The sequence below is a fragment of the Patella vulgata genome, chromosome 5 (assembly GCF_932274485.2).
Source record: "Patella vulgata chromosome 5, xgPatVulg1.2, whole genome shotgun sequence".
Classification (NCBI taxonomy): Eukaryota; Metazoa; Mollusca; class Gastropoda; family Patellidae; genus Patella; species Patella vulgata.
Window position 1 is genome coordinate 22242904 of NC_065883.2, and position 22941 is coordinate 22265844.

General features: G+C 33.4%; 1 protein-coding gene across 1 annotated transcript in view; it reads right to left on the minus strand.

Annotated features, from left to right (window-relative positions):
* Positions 1-333: 333 nt before the first annotated feature.
* LOC126821912 (neuronal PAS domain-containing protein 4) overlaps positions 334-22941 on the minus strand; it is a 39416-nt gene continuing 16808 nt past the window's right edge. Inside the window, exons 3-10 of the mRNA XM_050550530.2 lie at positions 22197-22246; positions 13759-13848; positions 13265-13441; positions 10428-10618; positions 5589-5695; positions 4813-4969; positions 3186-4585; positions 334-2943 (exon numbers count right to left, since the gene is read on the minus strand). Coding sequence (XP_050406487.1) covers positions 2912-2943; positions 3186-4585; positions 4813-4969; positions 5589-5695; positions 10428-10618; positions 13265-13441; positions 13759-13848; positions 22197-22246 — 2204 coding nt within the window. The 3' untranslated portion in view covers positions 334-2911. The remainder of the gene's footprint in view (positions 2944-3185; positions 4586-4812; positions 4970-5588; positions 5696-10427; positions 10619-13264; positions 13442-13758; positions 13849-22196; positions 22247-22941) is intronic.

Here is a 22941-nt window from a genome sequence, read left to right on the forward strand (position 1 = left end):
TCATTTCGGGTGCGAGAGGGGGAGGTGGTAACGTCCACTCGACACAAATTGGTCATTTCGGGACTAACGAAATTTTATTTCAATTACTCGCTTGCGCTTAGGGGTCTTTAGCAGTGAGAAGAAACCGAAGGAGCCGGAGAAAACCCACGAGGATGGACAGGCAACACTACTCCTCGTCACGTTCAAGCAGGGGATCAAAACCAGGTCACTTGACTTAATGACAGACCTTATGATGCAACGTACACGCGTTAACCATTCGCTCCCCTCCCCACCCCTATGAAGGTTGTGAGTCCGGGGTCCTCACCTAGGAAACGAATAACGAATAAGATAATGTCATTATCAGAGAAGAATTTATTGGAACCATTAAAATAGAGATAGTGATACAAAGCCAACGCGAAGAAAAATTCATTATGAAACATCAATCGATAAACAAGGCACCACAAAATTTCAAAATATCTTATACTAGAGCTAGAATTACTTAAAATTTTAATGAAATCGAACTAGAATTTAAAACACCATCAAAAAGAAGATCTATGATAGAAAATTCCAAAATCACACGAAAGAAAACAAATTTGAACAATGAACGATTTAAATTGACGAAAACGGCAAAACAATTCATAGACTTTTAAAGATTTGTAGGCATTTAAACGGTTGGTTACACGGCTTACATAGCTACAAATACGATTTTAAAAGTAAATCTGATTTAAAGTGACAGTTGGTCTTTACTAATTTTTAAACAAGTCAGAACTTTAGTTACGTTTAAACAATAAGTTCTAATTTAATAAAAGGTTAAATTTGTGCGTCTTTATAATTTACTACCAAAATAAATTAGAAAATTCTAAAATGTAAACTTCCAAAAACAATGCATTAATTGTTATCAAAAAAATTTAATCAATTATGGTCGACCTTGATTGCATTGAATCCGAATTTTCATTTGTCAGAAATTACATGTGTTCAACATGTAATCGTGACAAAGTCTGCTGAAATCTACATTACTTTGAGACTACGATATTCTCACGGTTTAGAACTTGTTATTTTTTAGGCAGATTCCTGAATCTGAACTACATATTCGAATTTATCCATCGGATTTGGATATATTGCAATCAAAGCAGACCCAGCTAAATTATGGACCGTTTTATAATCTATAACTGTCTCTTTTATCATAAACATAGATATATATATATACTTTAATTGAAATAAGATCTGAAAAATGTATAAAATAAGAGATGCTAGGGAGCAGAACGCATCTAACTCATTTTAACTGACGTAATGGTGTTTCCACGTCATTGGTTTATGTGCTCTTACAGCACTGCCACTCGTAATTTCGTCCAATCAGACCCTTCCTAATACATGGGCTATTAATTATTAGACGAGTAAGTGCGCTTCTGGTACCTAAACAAATTTCAATGCACATTGAACTAACATCTGTATTAAGTTTCCAATCATCCAAAACATCCCCAGTCTTCACGAGATTAGTAACCGATGGAATATATAAACAGTCTGGGTGAACGAAACTACCCTGCTACGCGACAATGTTTAGTGACGGCATTAACTTCTGTACCGATGTGAACGTTTCTCTGCTCATGACGTCACTTAATTTTAGACCGAGTTATCTACTCCTTGATCCTCTTTTATGCATTGAATGGGATCTAAGGGCGGATAACTAGGTCTACCTTTTCTATGCTGATGTAGCAGCATTTGTTCCCAACACGCCATATCTTATACACGACCAGCGTATACAATGAAATAACGTAAAGGAGCGGTTTCTGACACTTTTTAAAATTCCAAAAACTTTCCGAGATCGTATCAATTCAAATCTTAATTTTGACAACAATAGTTATGAACACTTTAATGTTATTTAACTCTACATGATATATTTGCGACCAGCGCAGCTTAAAATTAACAAAATAATTATATAATGCAACATAAAATTAAGGATATAGATATGAACTATTGATTACTAATGAACAAAATGCAAGATAAATGATTATGACAATAGAATTATGACTAATAGATATATATGCAATGCTGAAACGTTGTCTTGTGAGGAGACAGACTTCGGATATTTTGTAAGTTTCTGAAGTATTAGAACACTAGTGGGTAATGATTTTAGAACTCTTATAACTAATTTTGATGAAATTTAAAAAGAAATCGCAACTTTCTTTGTTATCGACCAGCGATAGCCTTGAAATTGCTGATTTCTCCAAAAATTTGAGTTGTCTAAATTTAATACATAAAAAACATGCTAAACTGGGAAAAGATGGCCAATTTAGATCTTTTATAAACAAAGATATATTGAAATAGCAGTTGCCATAGTTTCGTATTAAACAAATCAACAATATAATAAATTTGATTATCATAATATATGTAAGTATATAAAGCTATCTGTATGAACTAAGCACAAAAATAAAGAAGAAATGGTCAGCCACGACGCAAAATGATAATATTCCGTCACTTCCTCATAAGGCACATAATGACGTCATTAAGATGATAGCTAACTCTAATAATACTTCCATCGCTCAAAGCTGACTTGATCAACAAGTCCTCCTGTTTAATAATAGTCCTGATCAACAGGAATCCATATATTATAAAAATAGATTCACAAGTTACGTAGTAAGCAAGTTTCCGTGATTTTTTTTCTTCACTGACCAGCAGTTTGTTTCCTTAGTAACTTCGTTATATAAACGTTTATATTAAACCACAAAGAGAGGGAATAGGATCGACCGGCGAACCTATTAATGTTCAACTGTCCAGCAGCTATAAAGTTTTTGGCATTTTAACCAATGAATAATGATAAAACACTAAGAGCTGTCCAGCAGCATGCCAAAGGACTCATCCAATGACTGTTTAGCTAACAATGGCAATATGCCATACTGGGAACATCTGTAAGTGGAGCTTACACAAAATTTTCCTACTGGGGGTCTTTTAAAAGGTTTCGCGAACCTGAAATAGAAGAAAATATTAATATTAGCAGAGAACATGTGACATATGCGAAACATTTTAAAGTGAAGTTAAATTAGCACTAAACGGACTAAGTGAGTAACGTTATATTAATGCATCTCTTCTGGTGCTGGGGGTCCGTGTGTAACGTTATCTGTGTCTTGGGGTCTAGAAGACACTGGTGTACTAGTTCAAAACATGGTTAACTTTACTCCGGCTTACTACAGTATAAAATAAATACTAACCTGAATTTGGTACAAGTGAACTGAGGAGCCTTTGGAGTTGTAACAACTCGGTTTCGTTTGTTTCTGGTTGGAAGTGAGATTGCTGCAGAGCCTCGAATTCATCTTTAACTTCAGCTACATCAACGGTGAGTGACATCTCAACTGGTGTACTATTAAATTCGTCTATTAATTCTTCTTCTGATAATTCAGATGCGTAGCTTGGGCCAGGTGAGAATTCCTCGTGTACTGATGATACAGGAGAAGGCACACTATGAAGAGGACTTTGGGATGACTGCATAGTTGTTGGCGTTGGATAGAAAGGTCTGAAACATGGCGTCATTGACACCATGTTCTGTTCCACCGGTTCTTGTTTAACAGCCGCCTGTGCGCTAGCTGTTTTTTTCAACTGTTCCTCGACATCATCAATGATGTTGAAGAAAGCCTCCAGATAAGATGAATCAATTACAGGAAGCAAGTCTTTTGATTTCACTGGTTTACTTTTTGCTTTAATCACCGGTTTAACTTCAGGGTATTCACGCTTCATATGTGGGGTCAACTTATCAAAAAATGACTCAATATCCAACGAATCCATTAAAGGCAGTTCCTTTCTCTTCCTCTTCATTCCAGTTTTTTCTGCTAAGCTTCTCTCCTCTCTTATCTTCTGGACCTGTTGAAACTGTTCAATCTTTGACAAATCATCCAGCAATTCGAAAGAGCTATCTAAGCCAGTTGTTTGTTCGCTGGAAGATTTGTGTTCCGGACTTGACGCCGGCGAAGGCTCAGGTGTCAAGTAGGAATCAGGAACAATACACCCAGAATCAGGAACAACCTGCTCCAAGAGATTTGGACTCAAACATGCCGAGTGTCTCAGCATGGATGGTTCAACAATAACGCCCTTCTTCTGCATAGTGGGTTCTGATGACACTGAGTAGTTACTGACTGACATCACCTGGGTAGGTGCATGCCAGAGAGATTCCAACGAAAGCGATGTGTCACAGAAAGATTCGAAAGAGCCGAAGTAAGAGTTTGTTGTAGGGCGGAGTCCAAAATCTCCTTGGTAACCGGCAGGTTTATCAGTGCGATCTGTGGAGGAGACTCTAGGAATCTTGGCAGGCTTGCATCCAGTGAGTTTCTTCTGCAGCATTTGCTTAACCTTCTCAGTTTGGAGTGACGCAGATTTGTTTCGTTGTTCAGTGCAACCTCGTCTTAGGTACTGTGGTTGAGATAAATGATCCTGGAATCCAGGTGGTGATTGTCGCATGGTTGGATACTGTCCATAGTTTGGAGAGTTGGGAATCCACTGATTAGTTTGGTGTGTTGATTGCAGATTACCAACTCCCGAACTCCACATGTTATCACTCCTCAATGGGTAAATACTGAACGTGTTGCTCTGTATTTTAAATTGATAGGCTTCCTGCTCACTGAAGAAAAAATAAAATATAATTAAACTTTTCCATATATCTATATGTCAGATTTTCTTTTTTATCAGATATGGCTTAGGGACTTTTGAGTATGTATAATCACTTTTACTTAGACAGCAGTAACGATAACGGATTAATTGCTTAAATATGAAATTTATAACAATATAAATTATTAGAAGATTGATATATTTATACGTCAATTCATTATATTTTTAAGATCTGCTTACCTAATGACCTGGTTAATACACACTATAACGGGCTCGTCGTTTGAGACTACCGCAGCTTGTCTCACGTGCATAACCATATTTATCCATATTACAGAACCATTAGCTCTGAGCATGCGTACTGTCACCATACACCCCATTTCATGACTGGATCTGATCACTGTAAAATTAGAAAAATTTGAATATTAATAGGAATTCGATAATGGCGAGAAAAACAACAAATTAAATATATCTGGCCTTACAAATGACGAAACACAGAAACGCGATAACGAATGTTTTCAATAAAGTCTTATCCAAGAAACATGACTTTGAAAAAACTTACAACTGGTCAAGAAACTTAAAGTTGCATTATGCAAGAGCTAAATCTGCATATTGACGGTCTTTCTGTCGACTTCAAATAAATTCCACATTTATTAACAAGACAAGCATTTAATAATCAACTCTCTAGACGATCGGATGGCAGAGATTTAAATGGATTTAAACACCGGCGACATTTAAAAATTTACGAAGAAATGAATAATTGAGACTTAGTCTCGGATGTCAAGTACCGTTAAACTATCTCCGGTACATTTTCAAACAGTCATAACTTCGCCCAGAATGAAATAATTTTAATTTTTAATATATTCATTCTTTATTATCTATTTTTAAACTATTATAACAAGAACAGCCCACTCTTTATCTAAACCATACATAATGCATCTTTAAAACAAAAAACAACTTTGTTCATATATGGGGTTAAATTCTAATCACTTTGAAAGGGTAGCCAAAAAGAGTCTTACATTGTACATGTTTCTCCCTAGCAACATGAATATCTTCAGGGTGTAATAATGTGTACCATGACTTCCGACTAATCTCGTTATTTGTGTATCCAAGATGATGCTCCGCTCTAAAAAAGAAGAAACATCAAACAATAAGAATAATTTCATTAAATTTTACATTTTTAAAACAAAATCAACAGAGGTATAGACGTAGACAGATACGTAGACAGGCGTAACCGCGTAACGTCTCTTTAAAAAAGGAATAATAGTAGAAATTCGGCAGTTGTGCTGTATTGCGATACAGCATTATACTCGTCCAGACACTGCCATGTGTAATAAGGACACAGACCACCAATAATTCTTCTCCATTGGTTACACATGACTTTATACCTTCTCTCTCTCTTTCTCGTTTTTCCCTTTTCTAGGGAGATTTTTCGGTGTGGAATAGAAGAAAGCTTTTTGGTGAATATTGATTATTTTCAGGCAGAAATTAACAATATTGATCATTTTGAGGCAGAAATTAACAAGTTGGTTAAGTTGAAATGTAGGCGAATAGTTGCACGTTTGCTAGAATGCTACTTCCATTTTGTGTATCTAAAGCTATCCAAGGTGAACCCTTTTGAGAAAAGCCTTCAAACCAACGAAAATTTGAGAAACGATTATAGAGAGTAGAATCGAAAGGTCAATGAGCAAATCTCTGACCATCCTATCCCTTGATCAAGAACCCCATATTAACAGTTGAGTTCGTCGGTCCACTGTTCTATTGTTTAAAAACCTATATATAGTACGGTCTGTCTTGAACTATGTGGCAGAATGATTTCATCTAACTATACTAATATTTGTGACTGGCGGCTACACTAGGTCTTCCCGAGGCTGAAATTTGGTGTATAGGGGTAGCTCGGACCGTTGGACTACCGATTTCTGTTTCGGAGTTATACCACATTCAAACCGTACAGCGCCAGGTCAACGTAGTTCAGCGGTGTGTTGTGGTTTGATTGATGGTTGTATAATAGACAATAATACTGACAGGATGAATCCATCATATACACCTACTTTACATTACACTCTAAAAACACAACACTCGGAAATTCGGATATGTTGTTACGTAATTAACATTATATAGTTACGGATTTATTAGAATATTTTGCAATGGAAGTCTAATCTGTTGACATTTTGTCTCACTCATTTGTATAACTATTTTTTGAATCGGAGTATTTTTCACATTGAATAAACTAACGTGTTTTACAGTGTAGGACAATCCTTGTTCTATTCTTAAAGGCTATTGTATATTGACCGGAATATATTGAATAATTAATACAGTGAAGTCCGGATTGTAAAACATTCGATATTTGCTTAAAGCCTATGCAATGAATACATTTTATTGAATTCTGATAAAGTGGCGCTTTGCACCCAACACAATCATTACCCATGTTATTGATTAAATAATGGCTTGATGAAAAATGTAGAGTAGATAATATCATGTAGAAAAATTGTCGCGCGATCTTTGTCTTTTGTTCATTGCGTTTGATCTCTAGTTTGGTCTGTGTCTGGTATGATAAACATCAACCAAACAACATGAAGTATCCATTTTTTAATAACCTTCCTTTTGAAAAAAAAAACTCAATTTATTTTCATTTACGATATTAAACGAATATTTAGCATCTATATCCACTGTAACAGACATGAAAGATTTGTAACTTTAATAACCTTTTTTAAAAAAAAATCTCAGGTCAATGTATATAAAAGAATATTTAGCATCTATATCCACTATAACATCCATGAATACATTACCCGAATTTTCATAACTGTCTGTTAACTTTGCATATTATTAACGAAATATTAAATATATTTAATATCTAATGGAACAGGTAATTTAGATAATATAATACCGTTTGATGTTTATCTAATCATAGATTTTTATCCCTTATTTTTAATCTCTTAAGACAGGACATATTCCAAACAAATTAGCTCATGTTATTCCACACATACGAAAAGATGAACGATGTTATTCTAAAAACTATCGACCATATCCTTATTAAAGTTGCGTTATGTAAGAATTAGATAAACAGCCGACCGTTCTTACTATAATAGTTCAAAAATAGATAATGTAAAATGAATACATGTATATTACATTATTCTTTTCAGAGCGAAGTTATCCCGATTTGAGGTATTCACAGCATAGTCTTGATTGTGAAGTACCATCGTTACAATAAGAGTTGATTACGGTCTTGGCAAGTTAATTAATGTCTAATTCATAATTTATATAACATTTGTGGCCAAAAGAAAGACCTACAATAGGCAGATTTAGCTCTTGCATAACGCATGTTTAAATAGTGATTCTAAATTAAACGTATAATTTATTAATACTCAATCTATTTATATTAAAAACATAACCTATATCCCTTTTAATTTCAGATAAAACTGAAAATAAATGAACGCCTGATTAAAATTATAACACTGTATTGCACTTTGACTTTAGATAAAACTAAAGTTGGGTCATTGATCCGACAGATAAACCTTAATGGTGAATCGTTCAATATGACATGAAATAACTATTCCACAATTCTAAATATAACCATTCACACACTGTTATCTGACCATCGGTCTATCATCTGTTTATTTTAAGGCACTGTAAATCTCAGTGATGATGCAAATAAAAACATATTTAAGGTGATTATATAAAACAAACAAGACTTTATGACAACAAATAAATTGTCTTCTGAATTGACTGAAAGCGTCCTATTAAATACTTGCTATCGTAAATTAACAAATCATAGTGGTGGGGTAGAATGCCTTCAACTATTATTATTTTACAGTACTGTAGCCATTTTGTTTTTGTATCAGATCATTAAAATTGTCATGGTATATCTGATATTTTATGAATAAATGTTATTTATACCAATATATTTCCTTTCTAATTTGAACTCTAATCACCATTTAGCTTGAAATAAAACTAAAAGTGAATCATATAGACCTAAACTAAATACAGAAAAATCCCAAACTTTAAGTGATTGATCTCTTTAAGTTCAGATAAAACAGAAAGAGCTTCGCTGATCCGAATTAAATTGATTGTATTTCTCTTTAACTTAAGAGATAAAATGGAAAATAAATCGTACTTTATATAAATGTATATAATATGAGGTTAATGCTGCGGTTATATTATCAGATAAAAGTAAAGTACATTTAATCTAGGTGGTGCGTGTAATTATTATTGTTATTCACAGTACAACCAACCGTAAAGGTAATTATCATTTTACCCTTTTCATTGACGTGGGTTCAGCACCTTCGCGGCTGTATTAAAATTGATTATGTGGGAAGGTGCTACAAATAATTATCATCCCAAATTGATTTACAACATGCGCGATTCTTATCTATAACTATATTGGCTATAACTATCTGGCCCTTTTTGTTTTGTTGTGTTGCTCTCTATTAACAGAAATGAAATTCTTATCTAAATGGAACAATAACCGATCTATATATGAAAGTCGGCCTTTTAATCGAAATGAGATTTCACACGTGAAACGCAACGTGATTAAAACCATCACATCAGATTCCACTGGTGTACAGTTTCAGAATTATTAACAGATAATAGGAAATCTAAGTTAATCCGGAGAAGCTGTGAATAGTAAAATCTGATTGGTTCGATTTCAGATTAATGGTAATTGTAGATCAAAACGTCTTTTACATTTAGACTAATTGTTAAATAAAATTAATTAGCTTCGATTTATATATATTTTATATTCGCTCTTTTATATTAATCACGTACAATCTAAGTTTATTTCCGTCACATAGGATATTTAATATGGTGGGATTGTGTTGAAAACGTAAAACACAGGTTCTAGTGATACTACAAGTTGATTATTGGTGCTGTTAAAGGTATTAACGCTGATTTTTAATAATACAAGTATTGATCACCTAGCCTATTTTATATATAGACCGATGGTTATCTACATTTATTGGGATGACTAAAAACCATTAGTGATATCAGGTTACTTGTAAAATAAAACTATCAAAGTTACATTTAGATCCCATTGTCTCCCTTGTGGAATAGGTTCACACCTACACAGATATTGATGACGTTTTACGTCATAATATAAGCAAATCATAATAACGTTTGATCTTGAGCTCCGGGGTTTATGTACCCACTAAAACTGTGCCCTCTGACGTTTAAAGACCATAAAAATAAATGTCTCATTCGACGATTTTCAATATATTTTTCATGAGTTTAGTTCACAAGACAATGTCCTAATGGTACGATTACATCACACTAAATAACTCCTACGATTGTATTTCTTTAATTTAAATTACCGTCCATTCCCACCCGGAAACAGTCTGCATCCAAAAATAACATAAATCATTACATCTTAGGCAGATTACATCGTTGTCGTGTCCCATTATTCCATATTAAACTATATTAGGGATCTGCACATCATGATTCTTATGTCCTGGTCCAATACCATTAATCACACTATCAATTTCGAGCAAATCAAAGCCTTTAAAGTAATGCCGATTGGATGAGTTTTTTGAAGTGAATATTCACTGGTAGCTTATTATACTTAAAATAGATTGTAATTGGGTTTTCAGAATTAATACTGTCCATGTTCAAATCTTGAGGTTTTTTTAGATAATGTCGATAATCGCTGTGACACTCTGCCAATATATAATCACGAATCTGGAAAAGTACATGTATATAGAGGAACCCGTAGTTTCGTACATGATTCAAATTTTACAGACTAAGAAAGAAACTAGAGGTCATGTAGCTTTTCCAGCTCCTCCTTGCCTCTACCATCATTCGTCAGTTTTTGGAAATAACTCCGCCTAGGTTATAAAGTCTTGGATAAAACCTTGAAAGTTACTTACGTTTCAGTGATCTCCATGAAGCTCATGTCCAGTTGGTGGACTGTTTTAAAGATCATAGTGTTGTTTTGTACCAAATTTTCTTTTAGTTCCGGTGTGATCAAAGGGGTACAGGTGGCCATAAAAACATACTGTTGGTCGCTTCCAGTTTCACTTCCGGGCACGGAGGTAAAATGTCCACGAACGTGCATTACCTGAAAAAATTATATTTGTCTAGTAAATAAAGAATTTTGTAAATGATGTGGAAAAGGATATATTCCAGTGGCTGACATCTTTTTACGCTTTTAATTTCGTGTCATTGCTCTGACTGAGCGAGCCCCAGGAAACTTCCATTTTTGTTCTGTACTTATACATGGACGACTAATCTAATTCTAATACAAAATACTGACTGCCTTAAAATCGAAACTTTTGACCAAATTAGGGTGTCAAGAGATAGGTAGTTGTAATAAAATGTCAAAAGATAGGCAGTTTCAATAAAATGATATATTACGTATAATATAAACAGCAAGAAATAGGTGTATACAATTATTATTGTTCATTTGATCTTAGAATTTAATATTATCCCCATTACTAAGCAAAGATAACGATAACATCATACTCGTTAAAATGGTGCTGAAAAAACTTTGCCCGTGTCATATAGTAGGTATTATTATTATTTGCGTCATACATATTAAATTCTAGTCCTCCATATTTTCCGAGTGGGATCAGACCACTAAATACCAACATACAGGTATGAATTCTTAACAAAAATGATATATTACGTATAATATAAACAGCAAGAAATAGGTGTATACAATTATTATTGTTCATTTGATCTTAGCATGTAATATTATCCCCATTACTAAGCAAAGATAACGATAACATCATACTCGTTAAAATGGTGCTGAAAAAACTTTGCCCGTGTCATATAGTAGGTATTATTATTATTTGCGTCATACGTATTAAATTCTAGCCCTCCATATTTTCCGAGTGGGATCAGACCACTAAATACCAACATAAAGGTATGAATTCTTAACAAAATAAATACTATTTGGAAATTTAAGCCACTAAAACCAATCGGCCTATATAATTACAATTTATTTCGTTTCGTTTTTCAAAGTTCAAAATTTCAATTTACTTGTCTTCACTACACTAGGTGTGTAGAGGCCATCAATGTATAAAAACGAAACGAAGTATCAGATTGATATACTTACTCATAACAAATAGACTTTTCTGTCATTAATTAGTTAAAATACGTAGCTCAATTTATTTACTTTATACTATTTCCCTAAATTACGAATTTCAAACATAATCAAATTGTAAGTTCGGTTTAAAGCTTTCACTGTTGTTTTTCTCGATCGAATTAACTTGTATAACATCTATTTCACAATTCTAAATAATTGAATTTTATATCATCAATCAGTGGAATCATAAGGGTACATTAGGCCCATTCTTGATATACATGATAATAATACACACGTAATTCCCCAAGCATACAAGAACAATTACATTGATTTCTCAGTAATGAACCTAGTAAAAATATTTGTACAAATTCTAAATCCTTTGCTAGAACGTCTCTATTTGTTACGAATATATCACGAAAAATATTTGTACATGGCTTTATTATTGACACAAAAACACGTTTTTCATTAGAATAATAATGATTCAAGACCAAATAAATGTACGTTTTACTTTAGTTTCAATGCATAATTCATTTTAATTCATGTCTATAAAGAGGAATCGACAGGGGGCTATTCATATCGTTTTAGGTTTAATTATTTCTTTGTAGGGAAATACTAGCTGGGTGTGTAGAAATCGGTGAGATCGGAAGTCCACTAATTGTGTTAGGATTAATTTGAAATTTGAGTGAATAAACTAATAAATATGATGGTAAATCCACGTGTAAATCAAAGCCTATTACAACTTCGATTAGTTACTCGCTCAATCAGCCAATTACAGAAACTGACTCTACATCGGACTCTACAATGACTAGTCAATGACAGAGATAACATGTATTCCAACCTTTTTAGATTTGCTCTATCGGTAAGAATTCGAAACGAATGCCCCTCGCAAATGAATATTTACGGTCTATATTTTTTGTAGCTCCATTTTTACGAATTTTTCGAAAATATCGAAATTAATGGCAAAGTTTTTATAAATACTTAAAAGAAAAATACAGAAACGTTAATTACGTGAAGCTTCAAGAGAAATAGAGCTAGTATAGAGCTTTTTATTACAAAATAGAATTAGTTGACTGAACCTCCCTCAATTACATTACGTTCATATGTACGATTAAACACAGATATAAAAGCTAGAGTAATGTTTCTGTTTGTACTTTAATCTATCAGTGGGGCTTGGCCCATTGAATGGCATCAAAGCTACAGAATATCCATTCATACACTCTGTTTATTTAACTTTATTCCCAAAGGAGAAAGAAAATAAATCGCTTGCAGAAAAAAAGTTATTAAATAGAGCAGCCATTATCGTTTTCAATTCGTAATTGAAACATTAGATTATATTACAAGTTCTAATATCTATTTATCAACATGGTATTTATTCGTATCCATGACAACAGGGTTTCGTCACGTGACATGAAACCGCAAGCAGCCATATAAAATATCATTTTATTTCCAACTTAAATTCAGGTTTCCAATATCAAATTTCTGAAAACATAGAATATTGGCGCCTAACTTATTTTTGTGTTAAATTTATACATCTTTATTTTTATAATCACAGACATGATTGGCCTATTAATAAGAATCCAACTGGTTTTGAGTAGCTGTGTATGGAAAGCAACATTCGCCAAAAGTATAAATCGTTTCATTTTTGTTTTGACAACACAGATCACTAGTTATCCGTACCTTTACATCGCCAAAACCAGCTTGGCGTTTTAAACTTCTCGACATGTTCATTCTGCAGAAGAAAGCGACATCTTGTGAACTTGTGACGTCACCTCCTTGTAACTGTGTCTGCACGGCCACGTGATCCCTTTTATCAACAATATCGTATAAACTATCCCCTTGTGTTTTCATATCCACCTGAAAATAAGAATTATGTCATTTGATTGAGAAATACATCAATTTAATGACAGAATAATCCAAAACCATTTACTGTCAGTACGCAAATGGGTTTTTCATTGGAAATGAATTGCACTGGATAATCAGACTTTAGAATATATATATTTGAATGATTGACCACCTTTTATTAAATTTCTGGCCATATGTTGAGCTATGGTATTATATAGATTGACACTTCTTTTGCCATACTTAAAATTAACTCTAGTCTCATCATAAAAAGAAGAGAAATATTCCTTAAAGGGATCGGTCAGACAAACTAGTATGATTTCAAAACTCACCATAGAATGTCCCAGGAAATCCGTTACGTTTTCTGAGATATACAATAATTTTCCCTCTCTTGTGGTTACTAATATAAATCCAGTAAGCGCCTGAAAATATACAGATAGAATATAAACATATTACACAATAACTGACCAAATTAGTTTACATGATTTGAATAAGCTCTGCTGAACACTAAGATACGACAATCTGATTTAAAGCAAAATATATAAAAGTGTATTTTATTTTCTTTTGATGGCGCGCCATAAGCGACATCATTTAACATACAGTCATGACTTAGTCATGATGGCTTTGTAAAAATTATGTCGAAACTGGAATGGAATTCTAAAAGAACTATTTACGGTCTTTTGGGTATTTGGTATACATAGGTGGGTAGATAGAGTGATATAGATGGAGTGATAGATAGATAAATAGATGGATAGATGGATGGTTGGATAGATAGATAGATAGATAGATAGATGCCGAGAAATTGATTTGTCTAGGGAATTATCAGGTGTGTGTTGTCAACAAAGACAATTATGTGCGATATTCTTTTCATCGCAAAAGTCTTAGCAATGCAATAGTACATATTTGAAAGATCTGGGGCCTGTTTCATCAAATTTTAACTAAGATAAAATCCAAATTTTAGTAATTTGATTGGATAACATTAGATTGCTTTTAGTGCTTAGCCAATCAAAATTAAAGTATATACTAAAATTTGGATTTTATCTTTAGTTAAAATTTCGTGAAACAGGCCCCTGGCTTGCTGGTTTTTCAAGTATGACGCCATTATTACTTTTTTGTTTTTTGGGGTTTTTTTGTTTTTTGTATATTACTCTGAAAGTGTATACGTCTCGTATATGTATACGTCTCGTATGATTTTATCGCAGATTGGATGTCACTGCACGGTTTATGTTATATCAGTGTATAAGGAGGCATTGTATTCACATTGTAGAAATATCAGACGATGGCGGAAACTTACATCCTATCTCGCAGTAAATACCATAGTAACGCTAACGTCAATTAAATGTTTCATTGATTACACAACTTAAGATAACGGTGTATCAAGAAACAGCACTTGAATGTTAAAATTATCATGGCGATACAACCATATATAGTATATGAATTGGACTATAAGGTCAAGGTTATTCGAATAAGTCATGATATTCTTTCAAGCGCATCCGCATCGCATCCATTACGTAATAATTTATTTTGCACTTCATGAAATGGAAGGAATTTAATTCTAACAGCATTTCTAGCAATGTTATTAACGATTTAATCATATATGGTTTTAAATACTTAGAGAATTGGGTATTAATTTTATCAGTATCAAATTTTCAACGGTCACAATTTTGTTCTCTTAACCCAGTATATGATCGGATGCAACTTGAACTCTGAATACCAAAAGGTCACGGGAGACAATACCCATGTTACGTAGGTCAACTGACAAATAAAATATGTACGAAACTGTCTTTAATTTGTGTACATTTTAAATACCAGTCAGATTGCCAGTAAAAACTTGCTGTGCACAACCCTAATTTTTAGTTTTAGGTGCTTTGTAATCAATTCGATATTTAAAAAGACAGGTTTTCAGGGAACGAAACATATGCCCACGGCAGCTAAGTCGTCCGAAAGGTCGCATAATGTTGTCGCATACCCATTCGTTTGTAAATGGTCAAGAGTATTAACCCATCAGTAACTATCACCAATAATTAAAATTCGATTAGCTGCTATAGTTCTTCCCATTTTATTTATATACAAAACGAGTGTTGGTAATCAGTTGATAATTTATACTTTTCCGACTTCCAAGTTATTGGAAACGTTTGAATATCAATAGACGTCTTCGACTAATAAACATATAAACGCTGTGTATACATTTCAAGTCAATCGGCTTATAACTCTACCCTACAGAGAGGACACACGGTTTTTCAAATTAATCAAAGGTGATAAAATCAATGGGATTCTTCGTCTCATGAAATAATTAATGTTAATTAACCCCGATTAAGCACGGAAATTTTATGAGTTACTAAATTAGATCTGAGTTTATTTTAGTATTGACAAATATGTTCGAGTGTATTCATCGATCTCTTTAGCACTAACTAGATTATCAACAATTAATTAAATAGGCCAAGACGTAAAAGGAACGTTAATGTTAAAGCGTAAAAATCGTCAGACTCTCAACTAGTGTTCATTTCCCCTTTTATTTGGTCTTAAACTGATTTATTTATCATCTTGCGACATTGTGAAATATAGTTAAATACAACGACATTATGAATTAGAGTTAAATTCAACGACATTATGAACAATGGTGAAATTCGACTAACCAATCGACTAAGATTAAAACAATTTTTAAAAAAAAAAAAAAAACAATTAAACAAGCAGTGGCGGAAGTACGAAGAGATTTTTTTTAAATAATTGCTATTTTTTGTCACTATTTATACCAATAAAAATATTTTCTTTGACCCCCACCCCCACCCACTAATGGCATCGCGGACATCAATACAACATTTAAGTATTTCAGAGTCTGATTCACTTTCTACTGAATACATTAGGCATTCATTTAAAAATCAATCTTGGCAGGTATGAAGATTGACCTAGTCACACTCAGATTTGTAATCTTCATTAATCTAGACACACGGGATAGCCCCATAAAAACATCCAATCAGAATGATTTCCCGTTTCATCCAATAGTCAGGCGAGATTTATATCCGGTTTGGTGAGACTTGGCCTTGGGGAGGTCAGAATATGACTCCGTGAATAAAATTATACATGACATTATCATGGTCAGTTACAAAATAAACAAAGTCTTTTATGCGTAGTCAAACCTATCAAGTTACCAGAATATAAGACGTATAAATACGTCACATAAATAAGTCTCGATTACCAAGACACTCTATTGATGGATGACCTTTAGGATTTTCCCACCTTTATTGGAGCGATGTAAGTAAATAGACGAACTTGGTGACGTCATATTGTGAATGACTACCAGTACAAAAGAGAACTCAATATATATAAGATAATAATAATTGCACTTATTGAATTCACCTATACTGACGTACAACGGTATAATAAAAGTTCAATGGGCTGTAAATTGGGTGTGAAAACTAGACGTTGTCCTCACTGTGTATTTATCTTTCATATAAGAAGATAATACTTAATGACTTTAATCTACTCTCAACTACCTGACATTTCTCGATAAATAAGCTTGATTGTGGGTTCGCTATATAATTCCAAACGGTTGAACTTTATAATAACTTCATAACAACCACTTATTTACAAGAAATTTAATACTGCTATTTTGTATTTGGCACCGTATTTAAAGGAGCTAAATCTCTATTCTTTGGCACCTGGAAATGGTCACAAATTGGTAGCATCGCATATAATAATGTAATATGAATAAATATAAACTGATTTACATTCAATCGTTTCTGTTTTACGGCAATTTCTTATGAGTTATGTTCGGCGAAATAAGCGAAGAGTCCAAATTCAATGGCAGTCTTTGGTGTCTGGTTATTTCGGAAATCTATGTGGGATATGCTTAGCCTCGTTCATGGAGTCGCTTCATTACAAATGGCACTCGAAAGCATTCTGGCGCGCGATTCCTGTATCAATTTTTAAATTTTCATTATGTATCAATTTTTAAATTTTCATTATGTCTTAATAAGTATTAGATATCAAAAATCCAACTTTTCACGGTAAAATAACAACATTAATGTTGATTTAAATTGACCAATAAGTCGTGTTTGCAATGTCGAAGATTGTTGATGATATTGATTTAGAGACTTGCCTCTCTTAATGATGTAATTGACAATTAATGATAGTTGTGTTATATGGACTTAAGAAACATTGAAGAGAACATGTCATGCTTTTCTAGACTAGACCAATACCGGCAGGAATACCTTTCACTTTTCCCTAAAATTTGTAACTCAAACTCGAAACTATATACGACAATCACCCATGTAACATTGTGTAATTAAGCCTGCGTTTTGTTGGGGGTTTTTTTTTTAAAATGTTTAACAGGCTGAATAAAACACGAATTCTTTAACAAATAGATAAAAGTAATAACCGATATTATCTAATAGCTATCTTTATGCCAGTTAAAAACATTACGAACTTCGTACTTTGCGGTTGATGACACAGCTATTTTTCCCGCTTAACTGCGGTGGGTTTCGTCGATGTTCTCATTATCCAGGAATTTGTAGTTGTTATTTTGAAATAAATTCCAAATACTTGGTTAAACAAGCAATCATTATAGGTTTTTTATCATTTAATTCCTATAAAAGGATAATATATCTTTAACATAGAACATAGAATGGTGATGAATGAAATTTGAAACCGAATGCGCTAAACATCTGGTTTTAGAAAACTCGACAAGTTCAATGTTTTATGGACATAATAGCTAGAGGCAACAACGGAAATGTTATTTTTTTTAAATAAATAATAAAAATAGGCATTCTTTGAAATGATAAAAACAGATATTCGTGTTCTTAACGATTTTTAATTTTAACAATTTGTTGGGATTGGGGGGGGGGGGGGGGTAAGTGAGAAAACGGATATTATTTTCCAATTAATTTCAGACCGATGGACAGATTGTTTAACGCAAGAAAATCCAATCCAAAGTCCAATAGTGCTGTTCGGTTGAGCTAAAAATAGAACCCCTTCCTGTTAATTGCAGGTAGGTCAAAGTTCACGTGCCCTTATCTGGATAAAACTCATTACTTTCTTATTAATTTTTTGTTATGTAACACACACTTTACGGAGGGTGGGGGTTGGGGGATTGGGGTGGGGGAATATTTAACTCCCTACTTTTTTTTTAAAAAAGTGTTGTTTGTAGCCATTTTAAACGGTTGAGGGGATGCCAATAATTTTCAAATTGGAGACTATTTATAATGAAGTAACTCACTACGTTTAAACAAACAATGCCATGTAAATCTTTTTTTTCTTTATTTCTTTTTTTTGGTGTGTGTGTGTGGGGGGGGGGGTATGTTTAAACTTCCTACATCAGCACCCATCTAATACTTCTATTATCCCCCAACCCTTCTCTCCCATACCGCAAAATGTTTTGTGTCTTCCTAATGCCATGAGAAAGATCTTCAGACTACAGTCATTATCTCGTCTATATATATATATATATATATATATATCATAGAGCAGGGGAAATCACCAATAATGATCTTTATTAGTTTGTGTGGGCTTTTTTTTCAATCTCCCCCACCGTGTTCCATATCATTTTGCTTCTTTGAGTCTCCCCCACCGTGTTCCATATCATTTTATCTCCATTTACATATCTCCATATAAAGCTACATGACGTATTATCTCACCCACCTATGTAATTATACCTATGATGCCCCTACATTATATTATCTCATCTATTACATATTTCAAAGTTTCATTTGTAATCTGATCGTACCATTTTCTTTGTTACATATACATGTACTTATATAAATGCTCTAAATACACTTCTTTAAATACATTTTAAAAAAAGGTATTGGCTTCTTATTTTTGTTTTGCAGGTCAATGAAGATGCGTATATGGGATGTAGTGTGCTACGGGGGATTTTGGCCGGACAGCGGCGTTACAACTCACTCCCATTTCGATTTCCAACGTGCTCCCAATGAAATATATAAGGGATCTCGATTTTTCGTCCCATCCAAAACGACTTGCTCTAAATAGATAAATGAATTATGCGTGAAACAACTTTTCAATTATTATTAGGTGTAAATCGTTTTTCCAATAATCGATTAAACAGAAATCTACATTTTACATTTCTGTATAGCATTCGATCATGTCAATCAATGATGGATACGACATTATAGAAAAAATATTTTAACTAAAAAGAATAAAACTTTGTTTTAATAACCAAAACCGCAATTTCTATTCCGTTTTGTACTTTGAGACATAAAAGTCAATCAATATCTACACATATACGTCATCGACTTTTTTTTGCGCGTTTGAAAGTTAGATGTTACCCCCATTTCACTGCTTTTACATACGTCATCATCCAATGATTAATTTGGAAGGTGGTTTTTAAAAAAACTATGGAAGCTATCTATTTAAATAAACTTGATGCGAGATATCTTAATATGATCCTAAAATCGCATCATAATGTCCTATGTATTTAAAATCTAAGTCGGCAGCTTTAGTAGGGCTATTATAAATAGACAAGCGTATAATGAACAGGAGTGAAACTTTTCGCGTAATCATATACATTGCTCGGGGCGCCTGCGACCTCGTTTTGATAAATAGCGGTGTATACTCGTAACATCTATATGACGTCAATGGCTAGACTATAAATAGCTACAAATGTCACTGTATGTAAATGTAAGCAAAGGCAAAAGCCAAGTAAAAGATTTTTTTGTTTTTAAACGATGACAGCCTATTTCAACTCGTTCATTAGACTTGTAATGGGATTTGTCGTTTTGCATAATTTTAACTCGCAAGTTGAGTACAGTAAAATGGCGACTGGCGCACCTGTATCGGTGAAATACGTTGAATATTTATAAGTACACCTGCGGATTAGTTTTATGTAAACTTTTGCTTCCTTTCAACTTCGCCCATTCAAAGGTTCATTTATTTAGATATATTTTCGATTTCAAGGCCTCTACCACACACTATTTGCAATACAGTTGTGTGAAATGAAGCAATGAACTTTGACTGTTTCGGCTGTAATACAAAGCTAATTATTTGGCTGCGATAGTATAAATGCTGTTATAACTTTGCAATCGTTAAGCCGTGTAACGATGTCAAACAGGGCGTGTGTGAAGGGAGGGGGGGTGCATGTACTTAAAGCTTCTATTTCTAGTCTGTCAATTGTGTAGATTCTATACAATTGTGTGTTTTTGAAATAATATATAAATATAGATATGCGTGACGAAATGTTACTACTTATAGAATCAAAATATAACCCTATTTATTATCCCGTATAGTGGTCACTCATGGGTATGCAAACAAAATCTAAACTACATGTAAGTTTACAATTCATTATTACGTATAGTTACCATCCATGATGGTAACACGTTAAAGCAAATTCCTAAATATCATTTCGGAGGTTTCAGCGTTGTTCTACCATGCCAGTGGGGCAGAACAGAGGGTCTGGCAAGGAGCAGCGTATAGTCGTTGGGACAGGACGAAGAACCGAAGTCCCGTGTACACATTGGCGTGCACGTAAAAGATCCCTTTGTCGTTGGATTTCGGTATAAGAGTAGGCCGTAACGCCGCTGACCGGGGAAAATTTTCCTCAAAGCACACCGTATATGGCGTATGCTCGTATTCCCATAAAAAATGTGTTCTGTTAATGTGTTTACCGGTCGCTAAATGCCACTTAAAGATTATCGTATTCATTAGCCCAGTCGGAGCAGAACAGTAGGGTGTTAAACCCCATTTCATTTCACCAAAATTTGTATAAAACGTACTTGAATTGCGGAGAGCGTCGACCTCAGTAAGTACAACAACGAGAGGAGTAGCCCCTGGCGACCAGCTCCTGGTCCAAAAACAGTATGTGCGTAAAATAAAAAATCGGATCCAATGAAAATAGTCAAAACTGAAAGTGAAACAACTTCCGCGTCTAATAATGAAGGGGCTCATAATATATATAGAAGTTTGGGTGTGCCATTATTATCTGTAGTATTTGAGTGACGTCTCTTTCCCTGATAATGACACTTGCTGTCAAAATAGTTTTTTTGTCTCCTTGAGGCCGGTGTTAAAATGGGAAACACTTTAGCAGCCCATTCGTTTTGTATTTATTTATTCATAGCAACCAAAACTTACGCATCAAAAATATCTAACCGTTGTTAAAATATTATCATTAGAATTTCTAGTGATAAATGAATAGTTAGAGATAGTTTCTTGATTTGGTCAGCATTATTGATAATATAAATATTAGAATTGTAAGGGGTGGGGGTGTTTATGCTTTTGTGTAGTACTGATAAAACAACATTCACATTTTAACATACTTTTAAAGGGCGTGTGACTTTATTCTTTGGATCTTTAAAACTGACGAAAATTGATCTAAAAGCACACATTTATACAAAGTCATTTGTATTCAATTTTTAAAACAGATAATTGTAATTTCTAATCAATTGTGTTCGGTGAAATACGTTAACAGTCCAAATTAAGCCGCATGTGTTTACTCCGGCTTAGTTCTACATGTTTTTTTTATCATTATTTTGTCGTTTGTGAATCAGCCATTACTAATAACTTCCGCAATGTTGTAATGTATTCTTTTGTTTATTACGAATGGCGCCCGAAACTAAAGAATACACGACTCGTGTACTGGTTATAAAATGTTCATATTGTGTCTTAAATATTGGATATCAGGGTCTCATATTTTCACAGTAAGATAACAACACCAATATTGATTAAAAATGACTAATATTAAGATCTAATTTCGAATATAATGGAAATATTGAGTTAGAGGTTTAGCTCCTTTAAAACAAAAATATGAAAGAGATATATTTACCTGGAAAAAGTCACAGGGTAAATCTTTTCCCTGGCGTGATGATCGAAAAACTGAAAGAAAAAAGAAAACAGAACTTAAGAAGAATGTCTTCAGAACATAACAAATAAATCGATAATTTGAGTTAATGTAAATATGGAACTGAATAATTAATTTAAACAATTGTCCACAATAGTTTGTTAATGTAAATACAGAGCTAAATAATTAATATTATAAACAATTGTCCAAAATATGTAAATATAAAACTAGATAATTCATATTATGAATATTTTTCCACAATATTAAGTTGAGGGTGATTAAAGCGAGCAGAAAAGAATATAAACATGTGTTTTAGTAAAGCTATATAACCGACAAAAATTACTGTTGGACAAAAGCCAAATATAAATTGACAATACTAAAATCTAAGGTTACGGGTTAAAGATCAGATAGTATGAGACGATATGAATCATGCATCTGTCGTCATGTCAAAACGGTAAAAACCCGTGTAGGTAGCCTTCTGTAAACTAATAGTACACCTGTAAACGGTGTCATTATAATTACATCGGTAAATCATAATTTTTGGTTTCAAGTTCAGTTCAGGCAAATACTTGAAAAACAAAATAATGCGTGCGATTTTTGCTTATGTTAATAGTTCGAGACTATTTTTTTTTAAGGAACGATGACCATGATGAAATTTAAAGTAAATGGTGAATTAAATGTGAATATGATGAAATTTAAAGAAATGAGTGTTGTACACAAGGAACTCCTT